General features: G+C 34.9%; 2 protein-coding genes across 8 annotated transcripts in view; one reads left to right on the forward strand and one right to left on the reverse strand.

The window, feature by feature from the left end:
* Rbp6 (RNA-binding protein 6) overlaps positions 1–23,137 on the reverse strand; it is a 1,483,108-nt gene that overhangs the window by 570,932 nt on the left and 889,039 nt on the right. The gene's annotated exons all lie outside the window — the stretch shown is intronic.
* On the forward strand, positions 18,606–22,621 carry LOC141480429 (uncharacterized). 2 transcript variants are annotated; one of them, XM_074170368.1, is made up of 3 exons: positions 18,606–19,821; positions 19,910–20,012; positions 20,303–22,621. In XM_074170368.1, the coding sequence occupies exon 3, from the start codon at positions 21,464–21,466 to the stop codon at positions 22,061–22,063; it is 600 nt and encodes a 199-aa protein (XP_074026469.1). In that variant the 5' UTR covers positions 18,606–19,821; positions 19,910–20,012; positions 20,303–21,463; the 3' UTR covers positions 22,064–22,621. The 2 variants fall into 2 exon arrangements, with proteins under 2 accessions (XP_074026469.1, XP_074026467.1); XM_074170366.1 differs by having other exon boundaries at positions 19,910–22,621.

Consider the following 23,137-nt stretch of genomic DNA (forward strand, 5'->3'; position numbering starts at 1 on the left):
CTTTGATCATTCCCATATTGATTTCAATTTAAGAGCCACCGGTATACAGCTGTTTCAGCCTATTGGGCATCGTCAGTACCGACGTTTACGCAGCTATTTTTATCAAGTACTTTCTTGTTTTTTTCTCATTTTGTCTTCAATCGAGGACCGCCTGCCCGGTACTGACGATGCCCAATAGGCTGAAACAGCTGTATACCGGTGGCTCTTAAATTGAAATCAATATGGGAATGATCAAAGAGTACTTATCTATTTATTTTTTGATTTTCATGGAATTATTTTCCAGCAGCTTGACTGCATTAACCTTTCTAGATTTCATATCATTTCTAGAAACATGTGGATTCGTTTTCCGATGGCATTTCAGGTTAGCTTCCCAAATTTCTGCTACCGCAGTTGTCGGTTGATTGGTCAAACCACCAACACTGACATAAAAACTTGGCAAGTTGACTTGGGTGTCACACCAATAGGTGGTTCCACTTATGTTTCGCTTGCGTTTACGCAGCTATTTTTATCAAGTACTTTCTTGTTTTTTTCTCATTTTGTCTTCAATCGAGGACCGCCTGCCCGGTACTGACGATGCCCAATAGGCTGAAACAGCTGTATACCGGTGGCTCTTAAATTGAAATCAATATGGGAATGATCAAAGAGTACTTATCTATTTATTTTTTGATTTTCATGGAATTATTTTCCAGCAGCTTGACTGCATTAACCTTTCTAGATTTCATATCATTTCTAGAAACATGTGGATTCGTTTTCCGATGGCATTTCAGGTTAGCTTCCCAAATTTCTGCTACCGCAGTTGTCGGTTGATTGGTCAAACCACCAACACTGACATAAAAACTTGGCAAGTTGACTTGGGTGTCACACCAATAGGTGGTTCCACTTATGTTTCGCTTGCGTTTACGCAGCTATTTTTATCAAGTACTTTCTTGTTTTTTTCTCATTTTGTCTTCAATCGAGGACCGCCTGCCCGGTACTGACGATGCCCAATAGGCTGAAACAGCTGTATACCGGTGGCTCTTAAATTGAAATCAATATGGGAATGATCAAAGAGTACTTATCTATTTATTTTTATATATATATATATATATATATATATATATATATATATATATATATATATATATATATATATATATATGATGAGCTGTTTTCTCGGGTTTCGCTCCGTGTTCTGTGTATTTTCTCCCCATAAGGATTATTTTCACAACGTTTCGGCAAAGTCTCATTTGCCATCTTCTGGTGATGTCTGTTTTTTTTCAACTAGACTTGTTGAAAAAAACTAACTCCCATATATATATATATATATATATATACAGTGTCACACATAAAGGGGGAGTTAGGTGATACTTGGACACTTCCCACACGTCAGCCTAATCTCCGTTACTTCAATACAGGGTGGTAAAAAAATACAGTTTTTTCGTTTGCTTGAAAAAGTTGCTGAAATTTGATTATTTTAAATGGAACACCCTGTATTTTATTGAAAATTCGGAAAGCTGCTGAAATTTGCTTTCTTTCTATGTATATCATACCCATACCTAACTAGTCAAGTTTCGGACTTATGAACATTTATTTGTGAAAATGTCCCTTCAGAATGGTATTTCCATTCGGTATTTGGTAAGCAGGCCATGATTACTATTTGACAGTAGCGTTGTGACATTCTCCTAATAATATCGACATTTTCGTCACTTCAGAAGTTGCAAATACCTTCAAAACGATGGAACAAAACTATTCAAACGAAGTTCTTATGAATTTGTTTATTATTTTTGGACAGTGTGACAAAATTATCAGCAGAACATGTAGAAAGTTCAATGAAATGTAAATCTACTGCCAATGAACCTCAAGAAATTTATACGAATTCAGAACAATTTCAATATGTTTGGATAAACTTTAAAAAAGCACCTTAAGGAACAATAGAATTCATGATTAAAAAAAACGGTTCCTTAATTTTAATATTTAGTTGCAAAAAACGATTGTTAATTAACAAACGCATTCTTTAGAAACAAAAAATTTTTTCAAGAAATCATTTTTTTTAAATCATGATTTTTTAAATTAACATAATGCAAAAAAAAATCGAATTGCTTATAAACAATGTATTTGTTTATAATAAATTTATTAACTGTAAAAAATTCAAAAAAAAAAATTATTAACTAGTTTTTAGCCATGAGACATTGAAACAAAGAAAAATTAGAAAAAAAAATGTTGTAATGTATTTTTTATAAAATTATAATTTTCAATTGTCAATAAAAAAATAGAAAATAACAATTTTTTTATTTTGGCAACGGTAATCTATTTTTTTGCCTATTAAGGATAACTTCATCAAAGGAAAAAACTGCCAGGGTTTTAGATTAATAATTATAGGGATTTTTATATTAACTTTCAATTCAGAAAAAGTTATTAATTAACAAATTTATAATTAACGTTAAAATTGGGATGAAAATTTTTTGACTGCGGATTATTGTTTATTGATATATTCCAACATTACATGAATTTTTTCATTCCTTAATATTTACATTCAATATGTTTAAATATTTTTTTTTGTTTTTATGTCAGAGTGACGAAACCCGCTTTTGGCCCTATTTTCAGGGCTCTGTAAAAATTATAAATGATCGATATACACTTTCGGGAGTCGGGACTTTTTTTACGCAAATTCATTGATCTATTCAAATCTTTTTTCAAATTTCCAAAACTTTGAAAATTTTCCGAGATATTAAGAAAAAACTAAAGCCTCATTTTTTTTCACCTAATTGTTTACAACTTTTGTAATTTTTATCGGCGCGTTTTCGGACCTTTCCTTAAAGTATCTAGGCAAAAATACGAATCGAATGACACCTTGGTCGTAATTTTTGGACAGGGCTGAAAAATGTTACAAAAAAAAGTACATGTGAATTTGACTATTATCCGCCAGCGGTTCCTTGTCGCCGAGTCGACTGATGTGACGTCATGCTTGACCACGCCCCGTTTCGGTGAACGCCACATTCAACAATTAATTTGAGGGCGAAGATAAAGAGTGAAAATTCAGATTTTTTACAGATGTACTATTTGAAACATAAACTCAAATCATGAAATAAAAAAAAAAATGTTAAATGAGCCCATTATCATGACCTCCTGCTCATTTTAAGCAGTTAGGATTTATGTACTATTATATTTAGAAGCTTTGTCAATAAAAATTCTATTCTTCAGATAATAAAGCATGATTTGATTTGATTTGATGTGATAAATCAAACTATCGCCTAAAATGGCCCATAGGCTGAGAAAATTTCTGTTCGAATAAAGTTTTTTTAACAATCCATAAGCTTCACGTATTCAGTCCCAATTATAGAAATATTCACCAATATTTTATATCGTTGTTGCGTGTGTAAAGACACGCCCGTCTTCGGCTGATCACTCGAAGACTAAGACGATTGTTTAAAAAACAAATCTGTTTTTCCCTTCACCAGCTGTCGCACCCCTTGTGCGAGCTGAGAGTTAACGAGGTCTTACCTTTTAACGTGTGATTCCTAACACGGGATACTAACAATCGAAACGTCGTGAAGTAACTTGGCTTGGAATCTTTTGATTTTTAATTTTCTTTTCTTGTTCATAATTTTTCAATTTTCATCTCGTGTTGATAGTTCAATTTTTTTATTGTTGTTTGTATTTAATTTAAGTGTTTTTGGTTGATATAATTGTTATTTTTCAGCTAATCTTTTCAATTTTCAACAGATTCTTTCAGGGATTTCACATCAATTTATATCGTATTAGACAATGGAAGTCCGAACTAATGAATTGCACCACGAAACATTGTCAACCAATGAAGTTGCCTTCATGATAATTTCAGTGGCTGTTAGTACGATAAAGATCGGGCCATTTTATAAATTTTCAAATCGGCCTTCATTATATGCTAAATTCTTTCAAGGCTTCTCAAGATGAGTTTTCATCAATTTCACTATGAGAATTGGATTGATATTGAAAAAATAAATGACTGAAAATATAACTAGGTCTTCAACTTACATACTGGATGAATTGGGAAAATTGACAAAACTTGAAAAACACCATTACACTCTGTTTTGAAATAAATCTGTTTTTTAAAATCTGTTTTTTCCGTTAATCAGCTGTCGCCCCCATATGAACGACAACTCTCAGAAGTTGAGAAAATTCAACAGAACACTGACGGTTTCTCTCAACTTCAGTCCACAGCTCCGTCACTAGATCGAAATTGTATTTATTTGATTAGTACAAGCCAAAGGCCATTTTACCCCAATTGTCACCTCATCCCATTTGTAACATATTTCTACCAAAAAAAGGTTTGGAAACATGAATTCGTCTTGAAACTTACTTCGGAATTACTTCTATAGTTTTTTCTTTTGGAAAACGTCTTTCCTGTCTGAAGAATATGAAACTTGGAATGAGGATTGATAAGTCAACTCAGACCAGGAGTTAATGCGTTGACTACAGTGCGTGAAATATATGTATCATTGATTTTCATATCAAGTATCGGTCGATCCCGTCAGGAATTGTACACGTTGATGCGCCCCTATCCTAAACTGAAACCATATTTCACATATATGTTAACTGAACAACCTGCAGTACTGTAAGAGTTTCAATTTCAGAAACTAGCAAGAAAACTTGTAATGGAAAAAATAACATGAACGTTCACGAAACCTCGGTAAGGATATAAGTATGGAAAAATGGTGTTTCCAAAGCAGAATACCATCGAATCTACCCAATGAAACTCCGAAAATATGTATTTCTTACAAAATAAACATCCATAAATTAGCTCGAAATACAACCGCGGATGTTTCTGAAACGTATGAAACCCCAAGAATTTTCATTCCGCCAGTGATTCCGCACACTTGCGGCCGAGAAAGAGAAAAACAAAGCAACTCTCGACGAAAAAACTTCCACAAATCTCCTTTTTTCCCATCCAAGATAATCCAATGAAATCTAAGTGAAATAAAAATGTCTGTGGAGTGTCGCTGTATTCCCTTGCGCAAAAGAGAAATACGACAGGCAGAGGCGTACATGTGTACAAATAACTAATACTATTGATTGGCTCTCAATTCTACCAGGAAATATGAAAAAATAAATGGCAATTTTCAACTCTATATGAACGATATAACCTGTGGTGTCTACGTGTTTCTTTCAAAGAAATGCAATAGCATGAAGATATGAGAAACTAATGTACACTTCTTAGAGTTTCTGGTAAGGATGCGATATTCATATTTCTATTCGCATCAGCTTTTGTCTAGTTCACATTTCAGTATTCTATTTAACAGTTGTAAAAATAAGTTGTCACTTGAAAACAAGGTCATGACGAATTGCCTGAGAAATTAATGCTATTATATTTACATGAATTGAGTTCTCTGACATTTGGGTATATATTACTTATAAATGTTCTGTTCTATTTTCTTTTCTATTAAAGAAACTGATACCTGATTTTTTATCGCAATTTGTTTCATTATTTTTAGTTCATCCTGGAAATTCTTTTCGCATAAACGGATAGCGAAAGCTCTGTGTACCATTGACCTAAAGGCGGATAATTTATGTGAGTGGACTGAAAGAGTCAAAGGGAACTGTACAGTCTGTGAAGGTGTTTTTTCGGTAGATATTAAATTGAAGACCATCATCAACCATTGAAATATTCAAATCCGAGAATTTGATCGATTCGTTCGATTTCTCCTGTGAATTTAATTTTTTTATTCTTTTCAGGTAAATGGATTGCGAAAGATCTGTATACTATTGACCTAAAAGCTGATAATTTATGTGAGAGTAGACGAAATTTGTTGGAAGCCATGGATATTAATGAATCAACCAAAAACCCGAAATATATACCCCTAAACGAGAAATTCCATTCATGTAGATCTCCACTTTTGAATTTATGAGTTTGACAACCCTGGTAATGTCTATAATCTCCAGTGTTGAATTTCATAGTTGGCACCTTTGTTCATTTAACTACCCCGTTTTCCAGTTTACCTACAAAGACCTTATATAACCCCGTTTTCAGAATTCAAATGTTACTTTATGCTTGATAATGGGGTAAAAACCCGAAACCGGTCGTGAAAATAAAATAACTGGTGGAAATTGGACAAAAGTATTTTTCATTCATTTTATTAAAGTGACTATTTCAGATGATATAAGATCAACATTGTTATTCAAAATAAGATTTTTATTTGATGTCATTGAATAATCAAGATATTTGATCCTATTTATTATTTTCCAGTTGTTTCCCGCGACTTACGTGGACTTCAATCTTGTGTTTTACACACATTCCCATATGTCTGCCTATCTTTGATTCACAAGAAAATTATTTCACAAAGTATGAATATAGTAAACCAAAGTCGTATTGCTTATACATGTTATGACTTATGAAATGTTTATGTTCAAAAGCGCGTTCAGCGCTACAGAATAATCACACTGATTCAATAGTTTCAACAAAATAAACTGAACAGTTCCTGTAAAAAAAATCCAACAAATGTTATACGTGATTATTTGACCTAACTTTTTTTTTATTCAAGAAACGGTGGAATGAACCAAATACCAAATATTGAGTGAAGCTTACCATAATACAATAGTGAAAACCACAATCTAATCGGTTATGCTGTTTTTGCGGTTAGAGCGCACAAAAATTCTAATAAGCTTTGTTATGATACTATTCCATATTTCTCCAAATATCGCCAATATACAAAGAGCTAGGTTAGGTTAGATTAGGTTAAAAGTGAGTGAGTCTATTCGAGCCTCCACCACAACCCGCAAGCTCACACCTATTTACACTCTACCAAATAAACCCAGCTTCTTAACGAAGTCGAATAGTTTGTATGGTGAGTGATCTTTCAGGTCAGATGGTAAGAATACGGCTCTGCCAAACTCTGAAAACCTAATTCGATCCCCAGCGGGGCAGGCACAAAGTATGTGCTCTGCTGTTGCATCATTTTAGGCAGAGACTGTCGGATGACAGTCAGCATATGATGATTCAAATGACAGTGGCCTTGAGAAGGCCTGTTAGACATCGTAGTTCATCCCTACTGTAGTCCAACAACTCTCTTTAAAATCTGTTCAAAATAAAACAACTGTTTGATATCAAGCTTCGAAGGGTGGATGAACGTCTTAAAGTGAGCCAATCCTGGAAGATTCTGCCAGAAGTCCATAAATATTCTTCAATGACAGGTTCTGGTCCGATGAAGATGCTTGCAGCACCCTCCTTTGCATGGGAGTCAGCAGCTTATTGCCATATAGTCCAGTATGGCGAGAAATCCAGACCATCTGTTAAGTCTTCCTAACGAGTAGAGTCGTTTTTAGCAATTTCCGTGCTAGGAATCACACGTTAATGTAGGACCTCGTTAATTCTTAGCTCGCGCACGTTTCGACTCCTGAAGATTGTCGTTCATAGGGATGTGACAGCTGGTTAACAGAATAACAGATTTCGACAAATTTATTGTACTATTATCAATTTCGGAAAATCTTAATACTGAAACTTCACTTCTTCAGTTTGGAAGAAGTGTTTTTCATTTTTAGTGCCAAAATATATTGAATTATGTTCTGTTGAACGATTAAGGACATGGAAAATTTAAGTTTTGAAAAGAATACTTTTCTGTATCCATAACTAGTACTGAAATAATATAAATACAAATGTCTTCACATATTTCTCCTCATTAGACTTGCGCCCAACCTCGGCAGTACTTCAGTTTTGTATAAAACGGTAATTGCAGCATTAGTACTTGAAAGCAGTCGAGGGTTGCAACGAGTAGGTGGAAGAAAAGCGTTGCGTTGAGAAAATCTAACAGTTAACGGTTGTGTAGATACTCATTTCAAAATCTATATACGATTGGAACTGACACAGTGTCGTCATTTTTTAAAATAATTACAGAAATAGGGATCAAGAAGTTGAATTTCTGACAGTTCTTGACAGAGCCATATCAAATGTCTGAAAAAGAATTTAGGACTTTTGTGAGGCTTTGAATTCAGTGACATTCTCAAATAGTCGAGAATACGGTTGTAATTCATTGTTTATCTGAGTATTTCTGGTGAAGATATCAATTTTATTTTTTGTCTGTTCGTGTACTCAATGATTTCTTTTTTCAATTTGTTATCACTTTTATTTATTACTATTTCTTTTAAAAATTGTGGACTTACTGACTTTAGCACCACTTGGATTATTGTGCAGCTGTATCTGAAATATTGCTTTATTTTTCAGTAATAAGAATTCCAGAAAATATATGTTCTATAAAATATCGTCTTGAATAATAAACAAAGTGAAAATGGAGATTCTAACTTTCACTCATCGAGAAAATTTTAATTAAAAAAATCAGGAGCAAATTAAAAAAAGATTAGATTGATGGACTCAGCAAATAATATTAATTATAGGTAGATGAAAGACACGCCAGTTACACAACAAATAATATTTTGAGAAGATAAAGTTAATCTTCAGCTGGAAAAAAATTACAAAACCGAAAAATGAATAGTTATGTCCTGAAAAAAATGAATATAATCCTAAAAATGAATTGAAACTACGTTAGTTAAAGATGTTCCGATTTTATTCTTCAGTCGTCTTTATCTGAATTTCGAATTATTATCACAATAACATAGAGACTGCTTTGACGATAAACTTTTTATTTCTCTAGTGAGATAATTATTATAATGGTAACACATACCATTCCTAACTTTTTATTTCAGAACTCATTCAACTTTAATTTTTATTAAAACACCAGAAATGCATGTCGATTATAAAGTAGCTCCACAAAGATCTAAAAAGCATTTATAACTTCGGTTACCTATGTACCTTTTTGTACCTGATTTTCCATATTAAAAATCTTTAATCTTTAACATTTTTACATCACATCAAAAGCTTTTCTAATGTGGTGGATGCCACAAGTCTGATTATGGAGGGCAGTTTTATCAACGTTTTTTTTGCGTAGACAAGGTGGTGGTAATTTCAAAATAGGGCACTTACTATACAGTATTTGTAAATCGTTATTTATACAGCGAACTTCTTCACACTATCAAAAAAATTGCATAACTTCAATTTCATTCAATATTCAATAACTCAAAAACAATGAACAGTAACAAAAATACCTCCTGGCTCTCCTGCTCTCTGACTTTGGCTCTGCTTGTTTTCGAAAAATTCCCCAACAATAAGTTTTTATTTGAATAAATAAAGCATCAAATATACAAAGATACACAACCCTCTAATACTTTCCCACATAGTTAGATAATGAGAAATTAGCAATTATTTTCCTTATTATAATTATGACTTTAAATGATAAATTCAACAGAAAGAAATAAAACCAACAAAAAATCTTAAAAAACTCATTAAAAAATTCAGACGGTGAGATAGGGGGCGTTATTTAGGTCAGATCGTATCGTTGCGCCTGTAGAACAATGAATAGGGAACTTGCATTCCTTGGGGCTTCAGCACGTAGTATTTCTGCACGGTTTTGACCGAGATATAACACCAAACAACCATCTCTATCTCGACTCTTGCTGAGGAGCAATGACCTTTTTGTGATATTCAAAACACTTCTTGCAAAAGAAACAAATCCCAAGACCATTAAAACAATTGAAAAAATACGATCGGCGCTTGTTTTGAATCAATTCTAAGGCAGAGGTTCTAGTTTTACCTTTCACTAAGAATTATATTGGCAAAAATTAATGGAAATTATTTAGAGAATAACTAAAATATATTGTTCTTCTTTATCATCCATAGATAGGAAAGTTGACTAAAAAGAACGTATATTGAAAATTTCAGATACAAATCTCGATAACTATCCCATTCAACGATGATCACATTTTCCTCCCTTCTATCCACGACTCTCTGACCTATGAATCTTTCTGGGGACCAGATGGTTTGAAAGAGAACTCCACCCATAACGTGTTTATACTTTATATAAATAAAGAAGGTTCGGCATCCCATGCGTCGTGTTGTCTCAAATAATTTCTTTTCTTCAACCGAAATTATTTGCATGTTGCTTACAAAGTGTGTTTGCGGAAAAGCGCTACCATTAAAGACTTGGCGTTCCTGAGTTATCACACGGGTTTAACATCCTCAATTGTTCGTGCTGATGAATTCAAATAATGTGGTAATATATTATAATTATTTTGTTTTTATGAAATGAAGGTAAAACACTTTCAGTTCAATCTTCAACATGTTTATCGGTACATTAATTAATATATGTAATCTAATGGCATCAAGAGTTTCACAGCAGAAATATCTTAGTTTGATCTATATTAACATTTGAGTTGATTTGAAAACAAAGCTAACTGTAATTTAAGTGAATCAGCATAGCAAAATATTGGATTGCTGGTCTTTTACCTACTTTGTATGGAGTTAACAAGCTGCTTTGATGATTTGCACATCAAATAAGTACATGAGTGCTATTCATAGAGATTCTTGGAATGCATGGATAATGATGATTGAAGTTTATTTTTCCTCATTAGGAGAAAACGTTTTAGCTGCCTTGAATCCCATGAGACTGTTTAATTTCCTTTTCCCGATCTCCGTTTGGTTTTCGTTTTGAAATTTGAAGTATAACTTTCGTTGGTTTCGTGAGTGTCAATATTACATTTTGATAATTGATACTTTTAATCGGACCTAATAATTTTTTATGTGAGGTGATTACTTTGTTGAAATTTATTTCATTATCTGAAATTCTCACCAACATGGTCGTTTTGAAGTTTCTAACAGTACTCGATACAACAATGGAAGGTTATTTTTAGAAAGCAAATAAAAAAAAACGTTTTTCCGTTAACCAGCTGTAGCACCCCTACGAAATATGGATAGAGTTGTTTTCGGACTTGGTCCGGACTTGGCGCAATGGACATCCTACTGAATCAACTGCATATAGAGCTTATGACTAGTTGTAATTTTGTTTGTTAGGAATACTCAGATGGTTCACACCGTCTGAAATAACCTGCCCGGTCTATCAGTGGTCGCCATGACGAAATGAAATTAATTCACTTGTCTTCGTCAACAATGTTTTCGTGACATTTTCAATTTTTTATATCGATACATATTACTTAGCTCCTAAGGAGCTAAGTGTAGTTGCTGAAAACATTACAAATTCTTGAAATTTTTCAAAACATGGTTGGATTTTGTCATGATTTTTTTTGCATATCCGAAACGAACCATTTTCTGACACAAATTCATATGGACGACGTTTGGTCGAAAGGACTATAGACCGGTTTCAGGGTGCTTGCCCCATCATCAGTACCGGGCAGCTAGTCATGAAATCTTTCTGCAGTTGATTCAGTGGAATATCCACTACGTCACCTGCAGAAAGCGCCAGGAAACAACTCCACAAACATACTTCGGGATGGGAGTCGGAGTAATGACAAATATTCCAGAGAGGTGCATTCTGACATGCTCAAGGTTGCCCCTTTCCTCTCATGCAGACCTACGACTTTGTAGGTACGTGTGGCAAATACCCAACGAAAAAAAAAACAACTTACCTAGCTAATGCCGCGCAGAGACTTGAAATAAAACCGTCAGGCACCTGTGCAACGTCTTCGATTTGGAAGATTCGTCGCAAATTTTTTTCCACTATGAAAAGCAGAAATTAATTTCGTTTGGTCGATACGACCAAATGATAGACCGGTTTTGAGGTGCTTGCCCCATCATCAGTACCGAGCATGGTCTCTTCAGAACGGTGTGAACCGTTTGAGTATCACGACCAAACAAATTTAATTCCAGATAATCATGAAATCTTTCTACAAATTACGTTGTCACTGACCCAGGATTCTGCTGACACTCAACTACAATTCCTAGGAAAGCCTCTTATCAGCATAGCCGGCCAAAGAGCATCGCCTCGGAGATGACCTTATGCAGTTAGTCTGATTTCGTAAATGTACTGTTAAACATCGTTTGTATGATTTTTATGTAATGAATAAAAAATTAAAAGGCTTTTCGGTTTCTGGAAAACACAAGTGGCGCAGTCGGTATGATTTTGGAAGTGGAAAAGTTCATCGTGAAATTGTTCTTTTCAGTTTTTACTGCTTGTTCAGAATCGCGAATGTACGCATCCATCGTGGAAACGACATTCATAGACAATAAGTTGAAATCGGAAAGCATTCAAAGGAGTAGCAACCCATAGCCGAAATGCAGATGGCTAGGAACTTCAGAGTTCCTATAAATATCATCTTAATCCAATGTTCAATAAAACTAAACCAATAATTCCAATACGATACCAATATTGTAAAACATAAACTGAATTTGATATCATACCTACCAAATATCGATACATATATTCAAAATTTATAGTAGTTTGCACTGAAAACTAAAAAAATTTGAAATTTTATGTTAATTTTTTTCAAAATAGATTCTACTATATATTCATTAGCAAATAGAGTTGCAGCTCTCAGTATGCTTGTCGCTGTGATTGTTCCCACGATTAGTTCTGATCCTTTGAGAACCATCCCTGAATACGACGGGAATCCAACTGGTCAGGTTGGATTTATAAAAACAAATGACAAAACAAATGTCAGCAAATTATTTTGATAACTGAAAAAACAATTGTATTCTTGGCGACGTTTCGAATACAATTGTTTTTTTAAGAAGAATTTGATCCTGTTATCCAACCAACCCCTTGTTCAGAAAAATTATTGGATCACTAAACTAGTTAACTATTTTGATAACACCAATGCTAATGCACCTCAAAATTTATTGATGGTGAACACTATCTTTTCAAAACTCACGGGTGCAGCTCTAGAAGCAGTAAATATTTATAATTGTAAAACTTGGTTAGAAATTCGAAAAACATTATTATCAAATTTTGGAGATTAGAGAGACCTAAATTCTCTCAATCAAACTGTAATGCATATGAGATAAAGAAATGAAACCCAGCTGCAGTTTTATTCAAATTGTATTCATATTTTAAATACTATTTGTAACTTTATCGACTTACATACCACCACCGAAGCTATGAAAAAATGTGAAAGAAAACTTTTTACTGGTCAAACAATACACGTTTTTCTGGTAGGTTTAAAGGAACCATATGGTACGAGAGTAAGGGCTCGTAATCCCCAGTCACTGCCACATGCTTTGACAATTCTCAACGACGAAATACAGTTTTTGAATCTACAAAGAAACTACTTTCCAAAACCTCAGTCAACAACTCTCGCCCTGATCACAACCAACAAAGTGGAACACCAAATCTTATGAATCGAAAATCCCACACTAGTTTCAATACACCGAGGCCTACTTTTTCTTCGCCAAAATTTCATCAACGATTGATTAATGATATTGGTTCGACATTTAACATGTAACCTCGATGCAGAAGACGGGGAGCGGTACGAAAAACTTATAAGGGAACTTCAAAATAACCAAAAGGTATTGGATTCTAGTGTTGTGAAACAAAATTCAGTTTCAATCAATTTGATCAGTAAATCAAACTATCCAGCAAATAATTCACAATGAAAAATTTCTTCAAGAAAAATTAGCTCATATTCCAAACAAAGGGTTATGAAGAAAATATAGCATATGTTCATGATATACTCAACCAAATGAATAATATGTTCGAAATAGTCAACTCTGCCCTACAGGACATTGAAAATTCCATGGAATTCGCGAAACTTTACATTATACATCCAAGCATAGTAAAACCAACTGACTTATATGCCAAACTTCTTAAATTACACGGATATATTGCAAAGAATCAATTTCCTATTGACATTACTTTAGAAAACATCTTGAAATTGGAAAAAATCATAAACATCAATGTTTTATTCTGAATAATAGAATAACCTTTCTTCTTCATGTTCCAATTACATATCCAAACATTTTCGATTACTATCACTTATATTCAATCACCACATATAGTCAAAGTCAGTTCAAGGCACTCACACTGAAAAATTCATTTTTACTGATGAACTCAGAATATTTCAAAGCGACGATTGTGTCACAATCGAACCACAATTCTATGTCTGCCAGAAAATGCCGATTGGAGAAATTTCTGGAAGTCTCTGTAAGCTGCAACTCCTGAAAATGGAAGACACATATACATGTAGACAAATCGATGTTAGGATTACTAAGCCAATAGCAAACCAACTGGAGGACTCTACCCAATGGATAGCAATATTTCCAAATAAAACGCCATCCACCTACAATGTAACGAATAAGAGGAAGTTCAAAGAATACTTGGATCCTATTCAATTGACATCCCAGTAGGCTGCAAAGTCAAGGAGAATCAAATCGAAATAATCAATGGAGAAAAAGTAATCAATAGCAATCAAATAATAATGATTCCCGAATTGAACCAAGATCGCAACCCTCCAAGAAGTGTAAATATAAGCTTTCAATTTGACGATGTTGACCTGAAAGAACTCCAAAACCTGAAAAATCAGCTAATTGATAACAATCCTGAAATAACATTCAACCAACGCGGACTCTACCAATCACCGAGTATATGGACTTTAGTGATTTACTTAATAATCATATCAAGCCAAGAAGCCAAGTTAAGAACCAACTGCAGGTAATAAATGAAGAAGCTGATCTATTCACTGTTGAACTAAGTACTCTGCTGTGCATGATAGTTTAATCTTCGGGAAGAGGAATTATCTCACCACCTAGAACAATCCCGCTGATCTAGCAGTAACACCACCCTGTTCCAGATGCTGACACGACAGTTCCCACATGAGCACACTTCTTCGAAGCCTCGCATCCAGAGTCAGTCAGATTTCATTCCTCAAAGTAACAACAATTATAATTTCATATATTTTGTATTTCTATAATTTTTGATTTTCAAGTTTTGTTACAATGAAATTATTTTTAAAAAGCAAGTTTAGTACCTTCGATAGTTAATTCGCGCCGAAAGAAGTATAATTTGAAAATTATGTATGAGACCCATATACTAAATATGTAATAGGTCTGGAGTTTTTTCACAACACCAAATCGTTATTTTTAACACATCGACACGTGTTTCGATCACCAAGTAATCATCTTCAAGAGGAAGACAGTTTAATCTTCCTCTTGAAGATGATCTCTTGGTGATCGAAACACTTGTCGAAGTGTTAAAAATAACGATTTGGTGTTGGGAAAAAAACTCCAGTAATATTCATTACTACACCAAAGGTTCCAAACAATGCATCACAAGTATCTAATAGGTATTCAAATATTACGTCTCTGAATAGAGACACAGAAAATCAATTCACATGAAGTTACTACGACATTCATTTTCTCGAATGAAGTTACAAATCCTAAGATATTACTTTCTCGTTCTCCTGCTAAACTTGAATTCTATAAAGTATTCCTTTACCAATGACTTATAACAGTTTCACCATTCGAGTCATATATTTACTGCAAGCTTACTACAAACTTTAAGAAGCACCTTTATGATTTGTTATTGGTGCAAGTTCAATATATGGATAAGGAAATGATATATTCAGTATTGGCAAATATTGATAACTCAATCCCTCTTGAGGCGGTCGGAAGCAATACACTACGCTGTCACCGACGTGTCCTCTTCCTGTTCACATTTTATTGGTTTCGCACAAGCAGAGTCATGGTAATTAATATACAGGGCTTTAGAACAAAACGCAGAAGAGCATATTAGATTTTTGAAATGAAATTTGGCTACTCCATAATGAGATTTAAAAGTCATTAATTCTGCACGAAACTTCAGGTACATATGTATCCATGAAAGTTTGATGATTTGTCTTCGATTTTTTCTATATGAACATGTTCAAAGCTTCAATCAGTATATTCGAACTGACAAGCAGTGACTCAAAAACTTTAGGTATAGTCCAAAATTACCTGAATGGTACTGCCCCATGCATTTTTTGATGATGTCTGATTCTGAACACAAAATCAATAATTTCAAATTGAGGGATTTGGTTCTGTTTTTCATGACAAATTCCGTAAAAACCGGAACTTACTAATGCAGTTCACAGTAATATTTTATACCATGAACAGTTCACAAAACTACGACACCTGTTTCGCACATATCTCGAACTAGGTTATCTCCTTCTAGAATATAATGTCTGTTGAAGAAATTCAAAAATTATTACTCTTATGAGATACGTTGAAAATCAGTTTTCAATGCATTTATATGTATATGAATGAGATACAACCATGCGATAATACCTCTTCACTGCATTCCATCAAATGGCAAAAAATATGCCACAGAGGATAAGGTCAGAGTTCAATATTTAGACCAAGCATCGCCTAGCGATCAAAATGGTTCGAAAACAAATACTCTCTCCTACCTACACCATGAAATGAGTTTTTTGAATAACTGAAGCATCGAGTTGGCCGATAATAAGCGATGGAATTTTAAACCATTTTATTTCACTCTAGAATGAAATTTGTGAACAAGTCACTTGATGACGATGAATAACTTGATGAATGGATTTTCGAACCTCTGTCCTGAAATGACATACTTCTCCCTCATCAGGAAGGAAGAGAGCAAAGATGTGTAGATCTTGTTAAGAAGTAACGTTCAGACACGAAGTGGAAGAAAAAGTCGTGTTGAAATAACTATCTCCATATGAACATTAAATTACACTAAATAAAAAATACTTTCAAAATAACTGCTTCTATATGAACACCAATCTAGATAATATCACAAGCGTGGTGCTAAAGAGGCAATAAGACGAGTGTCTTATTCCCAAACATCGATGTCTGCTATTGAGGATGGAAATGTTCCACAAATTGAACATTATAGTGTTTCATGTAAGTGAAATTTCATATCTCCTTTATATACTATATTGTGTAGAGTTCCTATGAATGATATCTGATTGAATTCCATAACAAATGTATGGAGTACAAACTGATTACGAACAAGTATTTTCGTATAATTCAATGATCATGAGAAGAAGTTGTTTCGAAAGTATTTTTTCTTTCATGTACTTCAATATTTATATGAAAGAAGTTGTTTCTAGGGGCTTTTTCTTTCTTTCCCGAAAATTAATCTGTTCTAATTTGAATAACTTTTCCATTCACTTGCCAAACTGATCAAATAGCATACCCCTCATATGTTCAAAACGTTCTTTCTTTCGAATTGAATATCGGATATTTTTTCAAAGTCGATTTATTTACCATACTTAAATCATTCATTGATCGGAAAATGGGATCACTCGTAATAACATTTCCGATTGAAATTAATTTTTCAAAATATGTAAGATATGGTTTCTACTGATTTTATTGATGACGACTAATAGCAATCCTGTCGAGGTGAAACACTTTTTACAGGAAAGTCAATTTATCTTTGATCTTTACAGTTCCGTGTAACCAAATCTTTTAAAGAAGAATTGCGTTCATTTATGAACTGAGGCTATTTCCATGTCACGATTGGGGCGGCTTCATAAAAATCGTCTGCAATTCATATTACTCTATAAATACATTATATTTCATATTCCAAACTCCGAAATCTGTCAATTTAGAAAGTCATTAGACAGAGTCATTCCCAATATAAAGTTGATATTCATATGTGAAAATGATTATTTGTTTGGTGTTGAAGAATTAAAAAAGTATGAACTTTCCAACAAATAACATTGAACAATAACAATTTGGTCTTCCTCTTGAATATGATCACTTGGTTATTAAAACACGTATCGAAGTGTTAAAAATAACGGTTTGGTGTTGGAACAAAACTCCAGTGATATTCATTACTACACCAAAGGTTCCAAACAGTGCACCACAAGAATATTAACTGTCAAACAAAAGTAATACGTTAACTGCCGAATTTGTAATCAAGTATGGCTACCTCTCTTTGATGTACCGAGTACAAGCTATCATCCAAACAAGAGTTCGCTCTGATTAAACGTAAACGTAAGCTGTTTTATTTTCGTTATTCATTTGCAAAACAGGATGCTATTTAAAGCTATGTGTTTTATCATGTCACATATTGATGACGCTTGTAGGATTAATAACCTCTTTGATTGAACTGAATTCGAAACTTGTTTCAGCGAAATATGTCTAGACTCCAGTTTCCATGTTTTTTATGGGTGAGGACTCATGGTTAATCATGAATTCCAGTCAATCACTGAAAAAGTGAGTTTTCTTTTTCACATACACATCTAGTAATTCTGTCAAGGTAATACTCTTTTTGAAGGAGCTTATTATCTCGATGTTGGCGGCAGTTAATTCGGTTCATTTCACATGCTCTTCACATAATATGTTAACGATGCGTGTAGAAGTGTGCCGATAGCGGCTAGAATAAGTGGGAATAGAGCCCTCTGGGAGAATGAAGTTTCAACAGATGGCACTAAAGATTAGCCGCGTTTGCGTTTTCAAGAAATTGCACTGCCGAGGTTATGAACTAAAATAGCTTAATATGTGATGTTAGTTTATATGAAAACACTGTTTTAACTGCGTTGAGGTTATTTGAAAAAATTTTGTCTTATAACGCAAAAATTATAGGGACGTTGAAGAAAAGCCATCGGCAAAAACTTTATTCAAACATCCCAGTAATGATACGACAATATTTAACAAAAAATTACCTCTGATTTAGGGTATCGTCTAGTAATAAAATGATAGCAGTTTCATGATTTAATGATTTTCTAGTGTTACTACAGTTTTTTAATCAATTCCAACACTTTTCTTTCTCTTCTTCAGTTCTATACACTAATGTTATGCTTCATCTATAAATCAAGGAATAAAGAGGCTTAGTTTACTAGAAATCGCATTCCCATTTAAAATCAATATTGTTACGTTTCAATTTAGCACTAGATCAAACTGCTCTTATGTGACCTTTCAAAACACTACCTTACCTTTTAAGATCTTTATTCAAAGGATATTAACAATGTAATTAAGTTACAAGTAGATTTTATTCATTTAACATCATAGTAATGGGAATCTTCCGTTCCATAGAAAACCATACCTGAAATGTATAAGAATAAATGTATGCTCCCTGACTAACTGCTTTGACCAGTACTTACGCATTCTCCTATTGCCAATCGACGTTGGAGATCCGAAATTCCTCGCTAGGTTGAAATAGTTGTTATTGTTTGTTTCTCAGTTTTCTTCACCTATCATTTTTTTTTGCCGTTGTCTGCCTTATTCCCTATATCTTTCCAAGAATATTTCTTGCATAGATCGTTATTCATTACTTCCAGAAGGATTACTGACATATTAGAGCCATATCGCCTGAAAAACAATATTAGTTAGCTCTGGTTTCTGAATACTGTTTGATATTTTCGGTAAATATTCTGCATAATATGAATGCTCTAATATTTGTACTGAAAGGGAAGGTTATGGCGACTTACCTTATATGTTTCTATTCCATCGCATGAATAAGGATTGGTAAATAGTTGAAAATAGGTTGGAACAATATATTTTGTAAATATTCGTAAACAAGGTTAAGAGACAGCTGTTGGTTGACATCTGCCGAACTTTCGTAGTATCGTTCCGTCGACTTACACCGAACTAGTTCTACAGTTGTTCACGGGTGGAGGATTTATCGGTTACTCAAGCTGTCAAGGGTTGTTTTAGGGTTGCATTGCTTTGAGAAGGAGTTTTGATGGGTCATGGACTTGTTGATGATGTATCAAGTGGCTGTGGAGGAATTGTTAGATTTATGATGTTGTGCACAGCGCCCCCTTGGTGCTTGTAGTGTAGATTGGATGCACTGTGGCAACAACTGGTTAGCTGTCAGATGTGGCAGTCGCTTAGTATTTGGAAGTTAACCTTCGGTGAGCTTGGTTCGGAGTTCAAAGGGTACCATCAGACTGATTGTAGGATATATTTGGTTGTATTTGTGCCATCCTTCACGGGGATTATTTCTACAAGTCAGGATTGTATAGTGGAAGACTGATTGGTCATTTTGGTGTGGATATTTGCAGTCTGAAACTTAAGCTCTTTTGAGGATTTGTGGTGGTTACCGAACTCGTGCCAGGTGGGAGGATTTCCGAAATTAGGTATGTCTGAATCACTGTCGCATCTCTCATGTGATCTTAGCTATGATATCACTTCTTCAATTCTACAACCTTCGTTTCTCGTCTCTAGATTCATAAGAAACAGAAGGCCCTCAGTCACTCATCAAGTCCCAGTAGGACTTCCGTGCAGAGCACCGCACACGAAGAAACGTATAGAAAACCCCTTGGCCAGGGTAAGAATTTTACCATTAAATGTGTTTTTGATGAGTTTAGTAATTTCTGATTCCATCGTTATATCTCAAATGAATATTAGTATTGAAGAGAGGTTTCAACACTCATTCAATTTTCTTGATTTTTACGGATCATATGGTTATACAGGGCACCCAAAAATATACTCTTGTTATCTTGCTACTTTGCTTGATGAAAATATACCAGGGGTATTGATTAGTCAAATAGTCCTATTGAATGGGGGTTGAATCTCACCTTGTTTCATCTGATTCTGATTGAGAATTTTCTTCCGTAGGGTTTTTCTTCCTGCTTTTCTTTTCCTGTTTTTTTTTGTCTTCGTTCCTGTTTCCTTTTTCTTTTCCTGTCTTTTTTTTCCCCTATTTTCTTTCTGGATCTTATTTGGTGATCCATTACTGGTCCAGCTTGTCGTGCCCTACAGGGTGATCTATCTTGGTGGTGCTACAGGGTGATCCATCTCCGCCGTACTACAGGGTGATCCATCTCAGCAGTACTACAGGGTGATCCACTTCCGCCATACTACAGGGTAGCCTAACACCATATACCGGGTGGCCCAAAAGGAGCACGCAAGTTATAATTGATTTATTTGAAAATTTGTGCAATACTGAGATATTTAAATAATTGTTTGCCCTTATGTTTATTGATACCTGTTGATATAGTGTTGTTTATCGTTTATTGATTAAGAGTTGTTTATTGATACCTGATTGATATAGATATTTGTGAAACGGAAATTGAGGTATATTCTTCCTTTCACGATTGCTGATTGACACCGATGCGCCTACGCCTGAGCTCACGCGACGCAAACGAGTTTGTCTTACCATCCGATACTAGTATTTACGATTTCACCTACTCAATTTTCGTGGTAGTTTTACTCGACGTATTGTAGTTTTTTGAGCGTCGTTACTACCGTAATTTATGGCTGATTGAATTCGTGGTTAGATACACCGCGCTCTTGTATGGACATTTGAACATCGCGTAGTAGTGTGAATATTGCATTGTTGTCTTAGAAGCGTTGTTGGTTAATCCATGTAAGTTAGGATTACTGAATAAATCATATTGGGGATTTTTATCTTTTATTTCCAATATTAATTGGTAAGTTATTGATATTGTGAGTTACTTAGGGTATCTGGAGGATTAAATTTACCTGGCGCCCATTAAGATCTATTTGAAATTTGCTAAGTTGTTTAACCCACTCCCGTCACCACTGTTTAGCTTAGCCGCGGATACCCATCTGTCTTATTTGTTACCGACAGATGATTTAGTCCCCTCTTGTGGTTTGTGAGGTGACATTTTTGGCGCCCAACGTGGGGCAGCGTTAAAACAACGTCTTCATAGTTCTTTTTTTATAAATTTGGAAAAAATTTTTTGATAAATTTGAAAATTTTTTTGGATCTTTTTTTTTAATATTTTTTTTTTGTGTCTCATTGGAATTGTTATCATGTCCCGCAAAATGCTAGTGAACCGTTTGAGTCAAGATGAGCTCGTGTATGAGGTTAGAGTTAGAGGAATTGCTACCGGAACTGTTCAAGAGATGCGGCATTCTCTGTCGATGGCAATCAGATTAGAGGAGAAGGGCGAAAGTTTGAAGTATCCCAAATATCCATTCACAGTTGAAGAAGATATTGCAGCAGTTACTGCGAAGTTGAAAGAACTGGAACCACTTATAGATACCTTCAGTGATTCAATGAGTAGTAATGCATTTGCAAGACTCCAATCGAAGATGTTCCATGTCCTGAACCGATTGGACAACATCAGTGAAGAGGACACCCAGGACAAACCGAAGTTGCTTGCGAAGGCACTGGCATTATTGGATAACTTACACCGTAAAGCAGAAGATTACCAGAAGACACAAGACGTCCCACCTTTCCATATGCTCTTGGGGAATAGTAATTTTGGTGGCTCTCTCTCTCCTCATAGAAGATCTTCCGACATCACTCCTACTCAACCTCTCACTGTTAATGTCAAGCCGATTCTTCCCAATAAATGGGATTGTAAATTTTCGGAGACAAAAAAGGTATGTCCTTGTGTGCTTTTTTGAGCAGGGTCGAAGAATTGCGAGTAGCTCGACATGTATCAAAAGAGGTATTGCTTGACTCCGGGATCGATTTATTCACAGGTAGGGCGTATCAATTCTATACCGCGTATCGAAGGGAAGTATCGACTTGGGATGAATTTGTTGCACTTCTCCGAGAAGAATATCTGTCTTCCAATTACGATGAAAAGCTTTTTGAAGAAATTAAAAAACGAACTCAAGGTCCTGATGAGTCTATTGGTATTTATCTGGCAGTCATGACAGGTTATTTCAACAGGTTGACTTGCTCAATTTCTGAGGAAGTAAAACTTAAAATACTTCTGAGAAACATTGCCCCGTTTTATCAAACTCAATTGGCTCTAGTTGACGTAACTTCGATCAATCACCTTCGTGAGTTAGGAAGGCGATTAGAAGCCAGAAAAGAAGCAGTAGAAAACTTCTCAGCACCATCGAAGAAGTTTAATGCTTTAGAACCTGATTTGGCTTATGTACAGGTTGATGATAGTATGATTGATAGCTGTGGAACTTCATCTCTTCCACATGCTGTTGGTGACTCGGATGTGTCCCGAAAAACCAACTTTGTTTCAAGTGTAATAAACCCGGACATCGAGCTGTTGGTTGTTTGATGAAGTCGGCGGGTTTACATTGTTATCGGTGTAAGAAGAAGGGATTTACTATTCGATCTTGTCCTGATTGTTCGTCGACGGGAAACGGTCGCCGTCGCACCTAGGAGATCGAGGTAGGTGTGCTGGTCGAGAACCCTCGATCGACAAAATACAAGTCATCCTGGACTATGTCTTAGAACACGCCAACCAGGATGAACGCCCTTATTTGCGAGTGGATGTCTTAGGGAAGTCGTTATTAGGTCTTTTGGACTCTGGTGCTTCACGGACTATACTAGGTAGTAGAGGATTTGAGGTTGTTCGTGCCTTAGGACTACCAGTGGATGGGTCCAGGACAACATACTGTACCGTAGCCAGCGGCGCCCGTGTTCGGAGTATAGGAGTAGTTGATTTGCCTATCTCATTGAGGGGTCGTTTGAAACTTGTGGAAGCTATTGTTGTTCCTGAGATGCCCCAT

This window comes from Leptinotarsa decemlineata, unplaced genomic scaffold (genome assembly GCF_025532065.1).
Source record: "Leptinotarsa decemlineata unplaced genomic scaffold, Ldec_3_MD MMD2_P_RNA_scaffold_9, whole genome shotgun sequence".
NCBI classification, from domain to species: domain Eukaryota; kingdom Metazoa; phylum Arthropoda; class Insecta; order Coleoptera; family Chrysomelidae; genus Leptinotarsa; species Leptinotarsa decemlineata.

Excerpts from the sequence above, each read along its gene's own strand:
- LOC141480429 (XM_074170366.1), top strand. The coding sequence starts at position 21,464 with ATGTCCCGCAAAATGCTAGTGAACCGTTTGAGTCAAGATGAGCTCGTG.